Here is a 13101-nt window from a genome sequence, read left to right on the forward strand (position 1 = left end):
TCCTGCCATTTTTAATACACTCTCTTAGCTCCTGTTCTCGCCCACACACATAACCTGAGGTATTGAGTATCACTCTGCATGATTGGCCAACAAATCTGTGTGGGCGTGGCCTCAGCAGTTAGAAGTCTATAAAGCAGACGCAGGTGTGCTCAGGTTACTAAACCGGAGTAATGGCGTCACACAGCATCGCGACCTTCTGCTAAACGATTGTCTCCGTTGGTGTTGTCAGGGTGGAGAAGGAGGTCGGGGGGATGGAGATGGCTCACGAGGGGATGATCTGGAGTCTGGCCTGGCACCCGCTGGGTCACATCCTGTGCTCCGGCTCCAACGACCACACCAGGTACTCGCACACCTCGCCGTGTTCTTCATCTTATCGTGGTCTCCTCCTCCTCCATGTGCAGCTGCTGATCGTCCTGGTCCAGAACCAGCAGGCGGTCCTGCTCCTCAGCAGAACCAGGACCGCCTGCTGGGGCAACATGGAGGCTGATTCCTAGAGTCGCTCTCTAAAGTCTTCTGTCTTTAACCTCCTCAGCAAGTTCTGGACGAGGAACCGGCCGGGCGATAAGATGAGAGACCGCTACAACCTGAACCTGCTGCCTGGGATGTCGGAGGACGGCGTGGAGTACGGTGAGCCGTGGAGCACGAACGACTGTCGGCGTTTGCAGGTTTTTCTGTCCTCAGCTGATTCCGCTGCGCTCTTTTATTTTCAGACGACGTGGAGCCAAACAGCATCGCCGCCATCCCCGGGATGGGCATCCCCGAGCAGCTGAAGGCGGCCATGGAGCAAGAGCAGAGCAGTAAGTCTGACCTCCGTGAACGGCTCACCGCTGAACCAACGTCTCAGAGGACAGAAGCGACTGAACAGGGCGCACGGACGCAACTCTCTTCCTCACACAGGTGTGACTCTGTCCACAGGTAAAGAGGCGGATCCTGAGGTGGAGATGTCCATCCCCGGGCTGGACTGGGGCGTGGACGAGGTCATGGGCAAAGACGCTAAGAAGGTCCCTCAGAAGAAAGTCCCGTACGCCAAACCGATCCCTGCGCAGTTCCAACAAGTGAGCAGTCAACTCGCCGCACTTTAAACTCCGCCTCCTGAAGGCGCGGTCGTCGGCACGCTGAATGCAAATGTCTCTCTCCTCACAGGCCTGGGCGGAGAACAAAGTGCCGGTGATGCCTCCTTCTGGAGATCTGTCCAAAGACAGGAAGGTGGAGCAGAAAGTGGAGATGAAGAAGAAGACTCAGGCGGAGATCGAGCAGGAGATGGCGGCTCTGCAGTACACCAACCCCATGCTGCTGGAGGTGAGCGCCTCGCGTCTGCCGCCGCCGGCCGAGTTCAGCTGTAGCTCAACCTGAAACGCTTTCCCGATTAATCCCACGGAGCAAAGATACGCGCTGCGCCTCGAAAACGTGAAGCGTTAACCGTGTTTCTGTAGCTTTGCTTTGAACGTCACCGTCAACATTTGGTTTTACTCCAGAAGCTGAACTGTGGTCCCGTTTCCACGGTGACCCGTGTCTCAGCTTGTTTTAGGAAAGCGTGAGACTTCATTTTGTTGCCATGCAGACACATCGATAGACGAGCGGCTGTGCGACCTTCGTATGAGCACTGAAGCCTTAATGAAACTGGTTCCTCACCCTGGTTGTTCTTCTCTCTGCAGCAAATGAAGATGGACAGAATGAACCAGATGAACACGGATGGGAACATGGGCCCCCCGCAGGGACAGGGCTCGATGCCCCCCTTCCCGGGCCCCGGCGGTCCCGGGGGCTCCATGCCTCCTGGTCAGCAGGGCTGTCCTCCAAACATGCCTCCTCAACAGATGTCCAACACCATGGGCCCCCCAATGGGCCCTGGGGGCATGCAGCCTACATTTATGGGCCCTGGACAGATGGGCCCACCCTCTGGACCCCAGTCTCACCAGGGGCCCCCTCAGAGCATGATGGGGCCACCGGACATGCAGGGGTCCCAAGGTATCCAGAGACATCCCGGCCCCCCAAGAAACATGGGCCCGCAGGGGTCCCATGGTATGGGACCCAGAGGGATGCAGGGGCCCCCTGGTGGCATGATGGGCCCACCCCCTCGAGGAATGGGTCCAAGAGATCCTCAAGGACCCCCACCTCAGGGGGCCATGATGCCACCTCAAGGGAACCTGATGGGCCCCCAGAGTTCTATGCAGGGGGGGATGATGGGGCCCCCACCAAGGACACATGGGAACATGCCCAACAACTATGGCATGGGCAACATGCAGGGGCCCCCAGGAGGGATGCACGGACCTCCAGGAAACATGCAGGGGCCCCCTGGTAACATGCAAGGACCCCATGGAAACATGCAGGGGCCCCCTGTTAACATGCAGGGCCCCCACGGAAACATGCAGGGGCCGCCAGGAAACATGCAGGGCCCCCCGTACATGCAGCACCAGGTGAGTTCCTGTAGATGTTTGGCTGGTCCACAATCAGCCCCGTGTGTGACAGACTGACGCTGACTTCATGTGGTCTCTGCAGGGTCAGAACTCGGGGCCCATGATGCACGGGATGGGGCAGCAGGGGCCAAACAACAAAGGTAAAACTGAGTCAGATGTGGCTATTCTCAGGGTCCTGTTCGGGGCCCTGGTTTATTTTGCCTTCTTGAGTCCTAACAGTCACTGCTTTTATTCATCAGACCCTCGAGGGCCACCTCCAAACCACCACATGGGCCCTCCGGACCGGCAGGGTCCAGGGGCACCAGACCAGGGCTCAGGGTCATACTGGGGAGACAACCAGCAGGGCCGACATGGGTCGCAGGACTTTGACGGAGGCCAGGATTTCCACAGCAGAGAGGAAGGCTGGAGGCCAGGACCAGGATACCAGGGGGGAGGAGGAGGCGGCGGCCACAGGGGGGCAGGACACCGAGGAGGGAGTGGAGGGAACTGGGGACCCGACGAGCGGTTCGGTGGGGAAGGCTTTAGAGGACGGAGGGATGACAGGTGAGTCCCTGATCACAGACTGTAATCAACGATGGTTGTAGGGTCATGCACTGTGCCTGAAGTCCAGCAGGGGGCGTGCTCACCTGATCTCTGTGAATACCTGATGAGTTTGTGGCTTTGGACTGTTTCAGGTACAGAGGAGGCGGCCCGGGCCGGCCTGGCGGTCGAGGTTACCCCGATGACTACGGCGGCCAGGAGGAGGGTTTCGATGGCGCTGAGGAGATGGGTCGAAGCTGGGACTCCGGAGGCCACGGGAGGCCGCCTCGAGGAGGTGTTCCGCCCAGAGGAGGAGGTGAGTCTGGTTCTGGTGCCCCCTGCTGCTGAGTCCCTCTTACTGCAGGCTCAGGAACGCCAGAATCAGGTCCGAGTCCACACAGTCCAGAAAACCTGCAGCTGAGCCTGGGCTTTAAAAAAACACGGAGGCTGAACTCTTATTGTGGCGGTGCCTCTTCCTGTCTGTAGGTCACGATGGTTATCGGGACGGGCAGCAGATGCACGACGGGTCGACTCCGACCGGTCGAGAGCGCCCCTCCTCCATGCAGGGGATGGACATGGCGTCGCTTCCCCCCCGCAAGCGTCCGTGGCAGGATGGCCCAGGAACTGGCGACCCGCGAGATCACGAGTCAGAGCGACCCGACGGAGGTGAGCGACATTTTTTTCTTACGTGTTTTCAGTCTGCTGTAACGCTCTCACCTGTTTTAAAAATGAATTCCTCCTCCCGCTCTGCTGTCGAGCAGGTCGCCCGCAGAGGGAGGATGGCGGTTATGGCCCGTCTGGTCGAGGTGGGCGGGGCGGTTGGGGCCCCGTAGGAGGCCCCAGGAGAGGAGGACCGCCACCCAGAGGAGCACCACGGGGGGGGCGGAGCCGGTAGTGTTAGAGAAAGAAGAACAAAAGTCCCATGATCCTCCTCTCCTCTGGTCATCCCCCTGCTGGTCCCTGCACAGACTGAGGGCGGGGCTTCCTGCTGGACTCGTGGTCATGTGACAGGCTGAGGCCTGTTCTGGCTCGTGATTGGTGCTGCAGAGACTGTACCGGCGTCTTTTATTCACCTCGTCTGCAGCGTTTGTCCTTTTGTAACAGATTTCTATGTTTGTGTTTTCACTGAGGTGGACAATAAAGATTCACACTTCAAACTCGTCACAGCGACTCCACCTGTGCACGGTGTGGGGGTGGGGGGCATTGGTCTGTTGTGTTGTTTGAATAAAGTTTTTCCTGTTCCTGTGGCGCTCCAGCTCAGAATCTCTGAGGCTCCCACTGAACATTAAAACCAGCTGTGAAACTTTATTTAAAAGGATTTTGTTCGGGGGTTTGATAGCGCGGTGCGGCCACGCTTGTGTCAGGTGGTTCATCGCTGAGCTCGTACAGGTGAGCACCTGTTACAGGGCGTCAGGACCTTCCCTGCGTTCAGGGCTGAATCTGGCTCATCATGAATCATAGCTGAACGTTTCATTTCCTGTTTGATATGTAACCTCGCTGTCTGTGTAACTACTGAATAAAGGAAAGTTTGTACCCCGGGAGCGTCAGCTGACCTTCAGAGAAGCTCATGTGCAGCCGACTGCAGTCTTCACCTGAAGGACACACAGGTGGACGCAGAGCCTGAGGACCGTCACATTCCTGGAGACACAAACGGACCTTAAAGTCTGTCCTCATCCTGGGTTCACGTGGACTCTTCAGTTTCGGCGAGTCACCTCTTAGTGTAAAAACCTCGTCGGACGACTTCCTCCAGGAGCAGTGTGGTGATAATCAGAGCTCCACGTCAAACAGCACTGATCATTAAACAGTTTGCAGATATCAGACAAACAGGAAGCTCGTCACAGTTTAATCTCCTTAACATTGGAACCTGCTGTGGTTTAGTTTAAACGTACAAAAGAGACGCCTCACTTTGACACAGCTCACTGAAGTTTCATTAACCGAAGCCTCGCTGCGTTCAGTCGGCTCCTTTGTTTTCTCTGTGATGTCAGTTTCATCATTAGTTTCATAATGTGCTGCTGAAATTTACATTGCCCTCCAACTGAACACTGTGGCTATCAGGCTGTGACCTCTGACCCCTCACACAGGAACGTCCTGTGATGATGCGTTCAAAGACCTCTGCTGAATCTACAGGTGGCTCACGTCACATCATCTTCCCCCCCTGATGTGGTCAGACTACAATGTGCCACATGTTTAGAAAATAAAACACATGACTCAGACAGATGTTCAGGTTGTTTTTAATCTCTGAGTTAAACTTAAATCACATTTATTTAAAAAACACAAAACACCTGCATCAGAGGGAAATTCAGTTTTTAGTCTTTGTTTGGTCCCCAGTTCATCACCAGCAGCCTGGCCCTGCTGCAGGTCAAAGGTCAGGCTTTAGTGTTCTCATGAGTCCTGCAGGTCAAAGGTCAGGGTTCAGTGTTCCTCTGCAGTAAGCCATCAGCAGTCAATAATCAGAGGAAAGTCATGTCGTTAATCTGGACCCTGGACATTCCACAGCAACCCCCCCTCTCGATGCCCGGGTCCCGGTCAGATCGGCATGGTCTTCCCGGTGACGGTCCTCCTGATGGCGGACGCCGCCATGCCCCCCATGAAGCGGATCCCGGCGCTGCCTCCCGGTAGCAGCGACACCAGGCAGCCGGCGATGACGGCGACCTGCAGGGCGGCGCCCAGGGCGGTCAGCACGGTGCTGTGGAGGCTCAGCGCCGCGTACAAGGTACCCCCGAGAGCACACAGGTACACGGCGGCTCCGGGGGAGGTAGGGAGGCCGGCGGCCAGCCTGCTGGGCCCGCGGAGCACCGCGGCGGCCGCGATGGCGAACACCGAGCCAAGCGACCAGAGTAGCGCGAACTTGCGGGCGTAGAGCAGCAGCAGCGGGGCATACAGCGCCGACAAACCGAAGCAGAGTGCGGAAAACGACACGCACACGCCGAAGGCCAGCAGCCGCTGGCGGCGGCTCATGCCCGGCAGGCAGGGATCCGGTTCGGCCGACCACGGCCACGACAAGCCGCCGCTTCCGCCCGAGCTCTGTCCGGAAGTGCTGGCGGACCACGGGCTGGACCACCGGCCGAACCAGCTGCCCGGGACGGGCTCGGGGTCGCCCAGATCCACCGCGGTGCTGGAGCCGGACTGGGAGATGGTCTTTGCGCCGCCGCCTTTGGACTGAGACAGGTACTCCTGGAGCTGTCGGTTCAGGTCTGCCATGACGGCCCGGCTAACAGGCTAACTGCTAGCAAAATACTTTTTCTTCTTCGCTGGTTGCTCTCCGAGTCTCCCTGCAGCTCGGCAAGCCGCCGCCTCCCGGAGGTCAGGAATAGAACTGCACCTGCCCTGAGTTCACCGGCAGAGGGAGACACGTGACGGGCTTTGTGACGTCACCGGATCAAACCGAAGCAAAGGCCGGAAGTCCGAGAGAGAGAGAACGGAAATTAGATTTAAATAAATAAAATTAAACTGCGGTGAGAAGGGAAGTTTATATAATCAAGTCAAACACTTATTTCAACATCAGTGAAGCCTTCAGGGCCATATCAGCAGCTGTCAATCAAACTGCTCTTAATGATGAATTCACACTCATTATGATGGTGTGTGTGTGTGTGTGTGTGTGTGTGTGTGGGTGTGTGTGTGTGTGCTGGAGTCTGATTTCTCCTCTTCAGTCACATGACTTCAGGAAGTTTTCAGCTGTTGTCCTAAAATTAACCCTTCAGATGATTGGCTGAAGGACTGACACACACAGCCATCTAGGGTGTGTGTGTGTGTCACTCAGAGCAGCAGTCAGAGGACCACCGGGCAGCAGGTAACACACATGACACACATCTAAACCCATTTAAATACAACAGTCATGATTTATTTAACAAAAAGCCAAAACAGGAAGCAGTAGAGTCCATAACTGAGTTCTGTATCGTGTGCTCCTGCATACGTCTGTCATAAAAACGCCTGTACAGGTGACAGCAAACTGATGAAAGGACAACATCAAAGTGCAGCTCGCACCAGCAGGTGTGACGTCCATGCTGTCATCTGACTGTGTTGGCGAGAGTGAGAACAACAAGCGTAAACAGTCCGATCCCTCAGGAAGTAGCAGGGGTGGACTTTCTCACACGCCGCTCCTCTGTTCGGTTAAATAAATATGACTTCAGATTATTTCTTATTACATCCTGACATGTGACCCAGAATCCTTTAAACATCGGAACCAGCATCACACAGACACGCACACATACCTGCTAATCCAATCAGAATCCTTGTATGGTCTGTTTGTTCTGTAACCTCACAGCAGCCATATTGCTAACAAGGTTTCCTGAAAGTATAAATGGGTCTGGGCTCTAATGAGCTGATAATACAGGCAGGTGAGTTTTAAAAACATCCTTCCCTCGTACAGGTGTTTGTTTGAGATCAGCCGTAAGCGTGTTTATTTTAACACGGAGACCATGGCGACTAACTCGCAGGTGTGCTGTTCTGTGATTGGCCAGTGCAGGCGTGAATTCACCGCTCTGAGCTGCAGTAACGTCTCTCTGTGTCTCCAGCAGATGGCGGTCTCTCAGATTACCCCCACCCTGTTTCTCAGTGGGGCCGACGCCCCTCTCAACGCAGGACTGGTGTTGAAGAAAGGCATCACTCTGATTGTCAATGCCACACTGAGCCACGCCTGCCCCGCCTACCCAGGGGTGGAGTGCCTGCGGGTCCCTGTCTCCGACCTGCCGAGCGCCCGCCTCGGGGATTACTTTGACTGGGTGGCTAAGCGTATCCATGGTAACTGTGGCGGCGGGACACTGGTGCACTGTGCCGCCGGGATGAGCCGCTCTCCAGCACTGGTGATGGCGTACCTGATGCGCTACAGGGGCGTGACGCTGCAGCGGGCACACCACTGGGTCCAGGAGAGCCGGCCCTACATCCGGCTGAACGCCGGCTTTTGGGAGCAGCTGTTGCAGTACGAGAAGAGGCTGTACGGGAGGAACACCGTCAGGGTGGCCCCAGAGCCGCCACCCAGGACGCCGCCCGGGACACCGCGGCTGCCCAGGTCTCAGCAGCAGAGGGGCCTGCTAACACTGGTGCCCAGGTCACCGCTGATGTCACGTGCTCAGGTGACATCATCAGCAAACAGATCCAGGAGGGGATCCAAAACCATCAAAGTCTGAAATTCAAACACCTGGATCGTCAGAGGGATCCCTGCACACACCTGGATCCCCGCACACACCTGGATCCCCGCACACACCTGGATCCCCGCACACACCTGAATCCCCACACACACCTGGATCCCCGCACACACCTGGATCCCCACACACACCTGGATCCCCGCACACACCTGGATCCCCGCACACACCTGGATCCCCGCACACACCTGAATCCCCGCACACACCTGGATCCCCGCACACACCTGGATCCCCGCACACACCTGAATCCCCACACACACCTGGATCCCTACACACACCTGAATCCCCACACACACCTGGATCCCCGCACACACCTGGATCCCCACACACACCTGGATCCCCGCACACACCTGGATCCCCGCACACACCTGGATCCCCGCACACACCTGAATCCCCGCACACACCTGGATCCCCGCACACACCTGGATCCCCACACACACCTGGATCCCTACACACACCTGAATCCCCACACACACCTGGATCCCCGCACACACCTGAATCCCCGCACACACCTGGATCCCCGCACACACCTGGATCCCCGCACACACCTGAATCCCCGCACACACCTGGATCCCCGCACACACCTGGATCCCCGCACACACCTGGATCCCCGCACACAGCTGGAGCAGGTCTCTGAGCATGCTCAGTTCTTCTCACTTTCTCCCGGCCAGTTTCCCTCTTCATGTTTACATTTTCACTCCTCGAGTTGTCTCAGCAGGGCCTGACCAAGCTGACACATGGCCCCGGGCCCTGCTGAGTCCACCTCAGCACCACCAGCATTGACTATGTGTTGTTCTTGCTTTGAGTCTAATGATGATTCTGTTCAGATGTAAAAGTATGAAATAAATGTAATAAAAATGTATAAGATTAGAAAAAACTATGCTTCCTCTTGTACTAACAAAAATAAAAACCCTCACAGAAGCACTGTGGGACTTTTTCCTGGCAGATGTTGGTTCTTATATCTCGCAGGTACGGTGGCCCCTTCAAACACACACATCTGATCCTCTCTATCAAAGCCTTCAACAAAAACTTCTCAGAATTTTTTGGCATCACATTTGCAAATTTCATGGGTTTTTTTTTTATGTATTTTTTGTTCCAGACGTCCCATAGCAGCAGGTCTGTGAGGAGGAGGAGGAGGTTCTCTCTGAGCAGCAGCTCTGGAACCAGGAGAGGAGCTCCAGTGTGGAGGAACCAGAACCTCCACAGATTAAAGAGCAACAGGGGGAACTGTGCAGCAGTCAGGAGGGAGAGCAGCTGGGACTGAAGGAGGAGACGGATACCTTTATGGTGACTGACTCGACCTGTAACAGCTCTCACATACCACAGGTGGCGCTGTTCTATGTCACACATAGAACATGTAGCGGTATTTTGAACACGTGACAGATGTTGTGCTAGAACATTTAAAGAAGTTTAAGAGCATGTTGTAGCTGAGTATGTAGTGAAACATAAAAGTCGCCACTATGACCTGATATTGTGTCCATAACAAGTATGAACCGTTGACAAAGGGCAGCCCGGGCCATGTCCCACTTACAGCTAACAATGTGGACCAAGCTCCTGCGATGTTTGCAGGGACCGAGTGACTGTAACAGAGAGCCACTTTCAGTTTATGTAGCTCCAAATCAAGGGGCTTAATATTGTAAAGACCCTACAGTAATACACACTATACTTCCGAAGCACACCCCCCCCCCCCTCCCCCCCACTGGTGTCCCAAGTCAGCTGGCTGGTTGGGCACCACTGAATGTCTTTGAGAGGCTAAAGAGCTCATCCACTGCTCCACGACCAGGACGAAAACCATAATTTTCACTAACAGACACACTCCCCTCTCCAGTCCCCTTTTTTAGAGCTCCTCTTGCCATCTTCCAATCCAGAGGCACCGCCCCACATCTCCACGTAATGTTGCAGAGACATGCCGGCCAGGACAGCCCTTCAACATCCACAGCTTTTAGGAACTTTCATCCAAACTAGGAGCCCTCTGCTCTGTGCATTGCAACTATGTCAGAGATCTCACCCTCAGGGATGGGCAAGTTAGCCCCCTCGTCCCAGACTTCCACGACAGGAAGTGTGTCAGTGGGCTTAAGAAGGTCCACAAAATATTCCTTCCCCTAAAAGTAGAAATTAATATTAAAAGTAGCTATAGGTCCTCTCCAGCTATGAGTTAGCTGCTTTAAGATGTGAATTTGAGAGTTATACCAGCGAGGACGCTCTCGTTAAAGAAGTAAAATTATTAACAAGATGATCGACCTCTGTTGGGGTAGCGTTCAGATAGCTGCTCTGCTCTGTGTTGGTACAGGGCATTGAAGATGATAACAGTGGGTGGATTATATTCTTAAACTTAGTTACAGCGCTTTCAGAAAGACATCTACTGTGATAAAGTCCACTCTCCACTGCTGCGTAATCAATTATTGTAAATGTAAATGTTATCAAGAAATGATCAGACAGGAGAGGGTTTTCAGGAAACACTGTTAAATGTTCAGTTTCTATGCCATATGTTAAAACCAGATCTAGAGTGTGATTAAAGTGGTGGGTGGGTTCTTTTACATTTTGAGAGAAGCCAATTGAGTCTAATAACAGATTAAATGCCATGTTGAGGCTGTCATTTTTAGCATCTACATGGATGTTAAAATCACCCACAATAATTATTTTATCTGAGCTCAGAACTAAATTAGATATAAAGTCTGAGAAATCAGACAGAAACTCTGTGTAAGGCCCAGGTGGACGATAGATGATAACAAGTAAGACTGGTTTCTGAGTTTCACAGCAGGGGTGGACGAGGCTAAGCATCAGGCTTTCAAATGAATTAAAAGTCTGTCTGGGTCTTTGGTTGATTAATAGGCTGGTGTGAAAAATTGCTGCCACACCTCCCCCTCGGCCTGTGCTTCGAGGTTTCTGGTAGTTAGAATGACTCGGGGGTGTTGATTCATTTAAACTAACATAATCATCCTGCTGCAACCAGGTTTCTGTAAGGCAGAGTAAATCAATTTGTTGATCAATTATTAAGTCATGTAGTAACAGAGACTTGGAGGAGAGAGACCTAATATTTAATAATCCACATTTCACTGTTTTACTCTTTGGTTCAGATGTGGATACTGTATTATTCTTTCTTTGTAAATGTTTAAGTTGTTTGTTGCTGGTTTTTAGTTTGTTTTTTGTCTTTTTGGAAGCAGACACAGTCTCTATGGAGATGGGTTTTTGGGGGGGGTAGCAGGAGGAGAGAAGCTGCAGAGAGGCGTGTAAAACTGCAACTCTGCTTCCTGGTCCCAACTCTGGACAGTTATATTTTGGGGGGGGGTTTAATAAATTTGTCCATATTTCTAGAAATGAGAGCTGCTCCATCCAAAGTGGGATGGATGCCATCTCTCCTAACAAGACCAGGTTTCCTCCAGAAGGTTTGCCAATTATCTATGGAGCCCACATTGTTTCTGGGACACCACTCAGACAGCCAGCAATTTAAGGAGAACATGCGGCTAAACATGTCACTCCTGGTCTGATTGGGGAGGGGACCAGAGAAAACTACAGAGTCCGACATTGTTTTGGCTAGCAAGTTACACACCGATTCAATATTGATTTTAGTGACCTCCGATTGGCATAACCCGGTGTCATTACTGTCGACGTGAATTATGATTTTACTGAATTTACGTTTACCCTTAGCCAGCAGTTTAAAATTTCCTTCAGTGTCACCTGCTCTGGCCCCTGGAAGACAGAACAGAATCACCAATTACCAGAGTTTAACATATGGCATAGAAACTGAACATTTAACAGTGTTTCCTGAAAACCCTCTCCTGTCTGATCATTTCCTGATTACATTTACATTTACAATAATTGATTACACAGCAGTGGAGAGTAGACTTTATCACATTAGATGTCTTTCCGAAAGCGCTGTAACTAAGTTTAAGAATATAATCCACCCACTGTTATCATCATCAATGCCCTGTACCAACACATAAGACATCATCATGTGAAACACGTTTGGTTCGTTTTTTACCACTACCTTCTTCATGCCTTTTTAAATCCATCTGCTCTGTTTCTCAACCACAGGAGCCACTGTGACTGCAGTCTGCTGAGTCTGTTTGACAGAAACAGACTGCTTTCCAAGAGTTTTGATGGTCCATAGTCAGGAGTCACAGGGCCGAGCAGATCTTATGGAGAGCATTAAACCAGCTGCTGAGTGAAAGGATAGATCCATTCCACTATAGATGGACTCCAAAATAAGATTAAAAAGACCCTGCAGGAACTCACTGTGCTCCTACTGTTTGTTTCCCAAGTTTGTGGACACAGCTCAGTTGGTACAACACATGAAAGGCAAAGAAAAACAACTTCAGAAGCTCCAAAAACTGCAAACAAAAAACTTTCCATTTTGAATCAATGCCCACACCACGAGAACATGAAGACACCACAACCAGCCAGGATGAGTGGGTGAAGAACTTGTCAGACAGGTGCTAGCCAGAGGAATCAATTTGGTCATGTCTGTACAAAAGCTGCCCATAATGGGCCACAACAGGGATTAATACATTAACATAACTCAGGATAACGTATACTTTATTGGTCTCCATGGTGAAATTCCTCTCTACATTTAACCCATTCACTCAGTGAAGCAGTGGGCAGCCATTGGGCGCCCAGGTTTCTGGTCATTGGGTCACCACTCTACCTACTGAGGATGAAGGTTTCGGCTACTCTCTCCAGTTCAAGAAATTCTGTCTAACCTCACAATGTAAACAAAGAAGACCATAGGAGGAGGGAAACTGCTGTTCTAAACTCAACTGATTATCACACCAAAATTACTCCTCAGTGACAAAAACACCCATGAAACCATAAAACGAGACCCCACAAAAACAAAGTCATCAGTTACCTACAACAACTTCACTGACCCCCCTACATACCACCATCTGTACCCAAGGCATCCACATGGGTACAGACAATCAAATGTCCGTAACTGGGCAGAAAACTGTGATTTTTTTTTTTTAGCAGGAAACAGCTCTGAGGCATTGTGGGAGATTGAGTTAGTCAGGAAACAAGCTGTAGTCTCAAAT

The 13101-nt window shown here is 52.4% G+C and overlaps 3 protein-coding genes across 7 annotated transcripts in view; 2 read left to right on the forward strand and 1 right to left on the reverse strand.

Moving 5' to 3' along the window:
• The window catches only part of wdr33 (WD repeat domain 33), an 18185-nt gene extending 13631 nt beyond the window's left edge, over positions 1 to 4554 (forward strand). For all 4 annotated transcript variants that reach the window (XM_006806988.3, XM_006806989.3, XM_006806990.3 and 1 more), the window contains 11 exons: positions 230 to 340; positions 533 to 627; positions 711 to 797; positions 916 to 1055; positions 1144 to 1299; positions 1656 to 2414; positions 2497 to 2554; positions 2654 to 2957; positions 3089 to 3249; positions 3420 to 3599; positions 3695 to 4554. In XM_006806988.3, the coding sequence (XP_006807051.2) occupies positions 230 to 340; positions 533 to 627; positions 711 to 797; positions 916 to 1055; positions 1144 to 1299; positions 1656 to 2414; positions 2497 to 2554; positions 2654 to 2957; positions 3089 to 3249; positions 3420 to 3599; positions 3695 to 3828 (2185 nt within the window). In that variant the 3' untranslated portion in view covers positions 3829 to 4554. The remainder of the gene's footprint in view (positions 1 to 229; positions 341 to 532; positions 628 to 710; positions 798 to 915; positions 1056 to 1143; positions 1300 to 1655; positions 2415 to 2496; positions 2555 to 2653; positions 2958 to 3088; positions 3250 to 3419; positions 3600 to 3694) is intronic.
• Positions 4555 to 5157: 603 nt separating this feature from the next.
• Positions 5158 to 6235, reverse strand: sft2d3 (SFT2 domain containing 3). The gene has a single exon (XM_006806987.3). The coding sequence runs from the start codon at positions 6132 to 6134 to the stop codon at positions 5460 to 5462; it is 675 nt and encodes a 224-aa protein (XP_006807050.1). The 5' UTR covers positions 6135 to 6235; the 3' UTR covers positions 5158 to 5459.
• si:ch1073-184j22.2 (dual specificity protein phosphatase 18) lies at positions 5923 to 8241 on the forward strand. Of its 2 annotated transcripts, none has more exons than XM_006806986.3 (3): positions 5923 to 6388; positions 6584 to 6723; positions 7448 to 8241. In XM_006806986.3, exon 3 carries the CDS (start codon positions 7451 to 7453, stop codon positions 8057 to 8059), a length of 609 nt encoding a protein of 202 aa, XP_006807049.1. In that variant the 5' UTR covers positions 5923 to 6388; positions 6584 to 6723; positions 7448 to 7450; the 3' UTR covers positions 8060 to 8241. The 2 variants fall into 2 exon arrangements, with proteins under 2 accessions (XP_006807049.1, XP_035770818.1); XM_035914925.2 differs by having other exon boundaries at positions 7451 to 8241.
• The last annotated feature ends 4860 nt before the right edge of the window (positions 8242 to 13101 follow it).

This window comes from Neolamprologus brichardi, chromosome 18 (genome assembly GCF_056152115.1).
Source record: "Neolamprologus brichardi isolate AB-2024 chromosome 18, ASM5615211v1, whole genome shotgun sequence".
Taxonomy (NCBI): domain Eukaryota; kingdom Metazoa; phylum Chordata; class Actinopteri; order Cichliformes; family Cichlidae; genus Neolamprologus; species Neolamprologus brichardi.

Bases quoted from the DNA above. Each gene is read 5' to 3' on its own strand.
- sft2d3 (XM_006806987.3), bottom strand. From the start codon at position 6,134: ATGGCAGACCTGAACCGACAGCTCCAGGAGTACCTGTCTCAGTCCAAA.
- si:ch1073-184j22.2 (XM_006806986.3), top strand. From the start codon at position 7,451: ATGGCGGTCTCTCAGATTACCCCCACCCTGTTTCTCAGTGGGGCCGAC.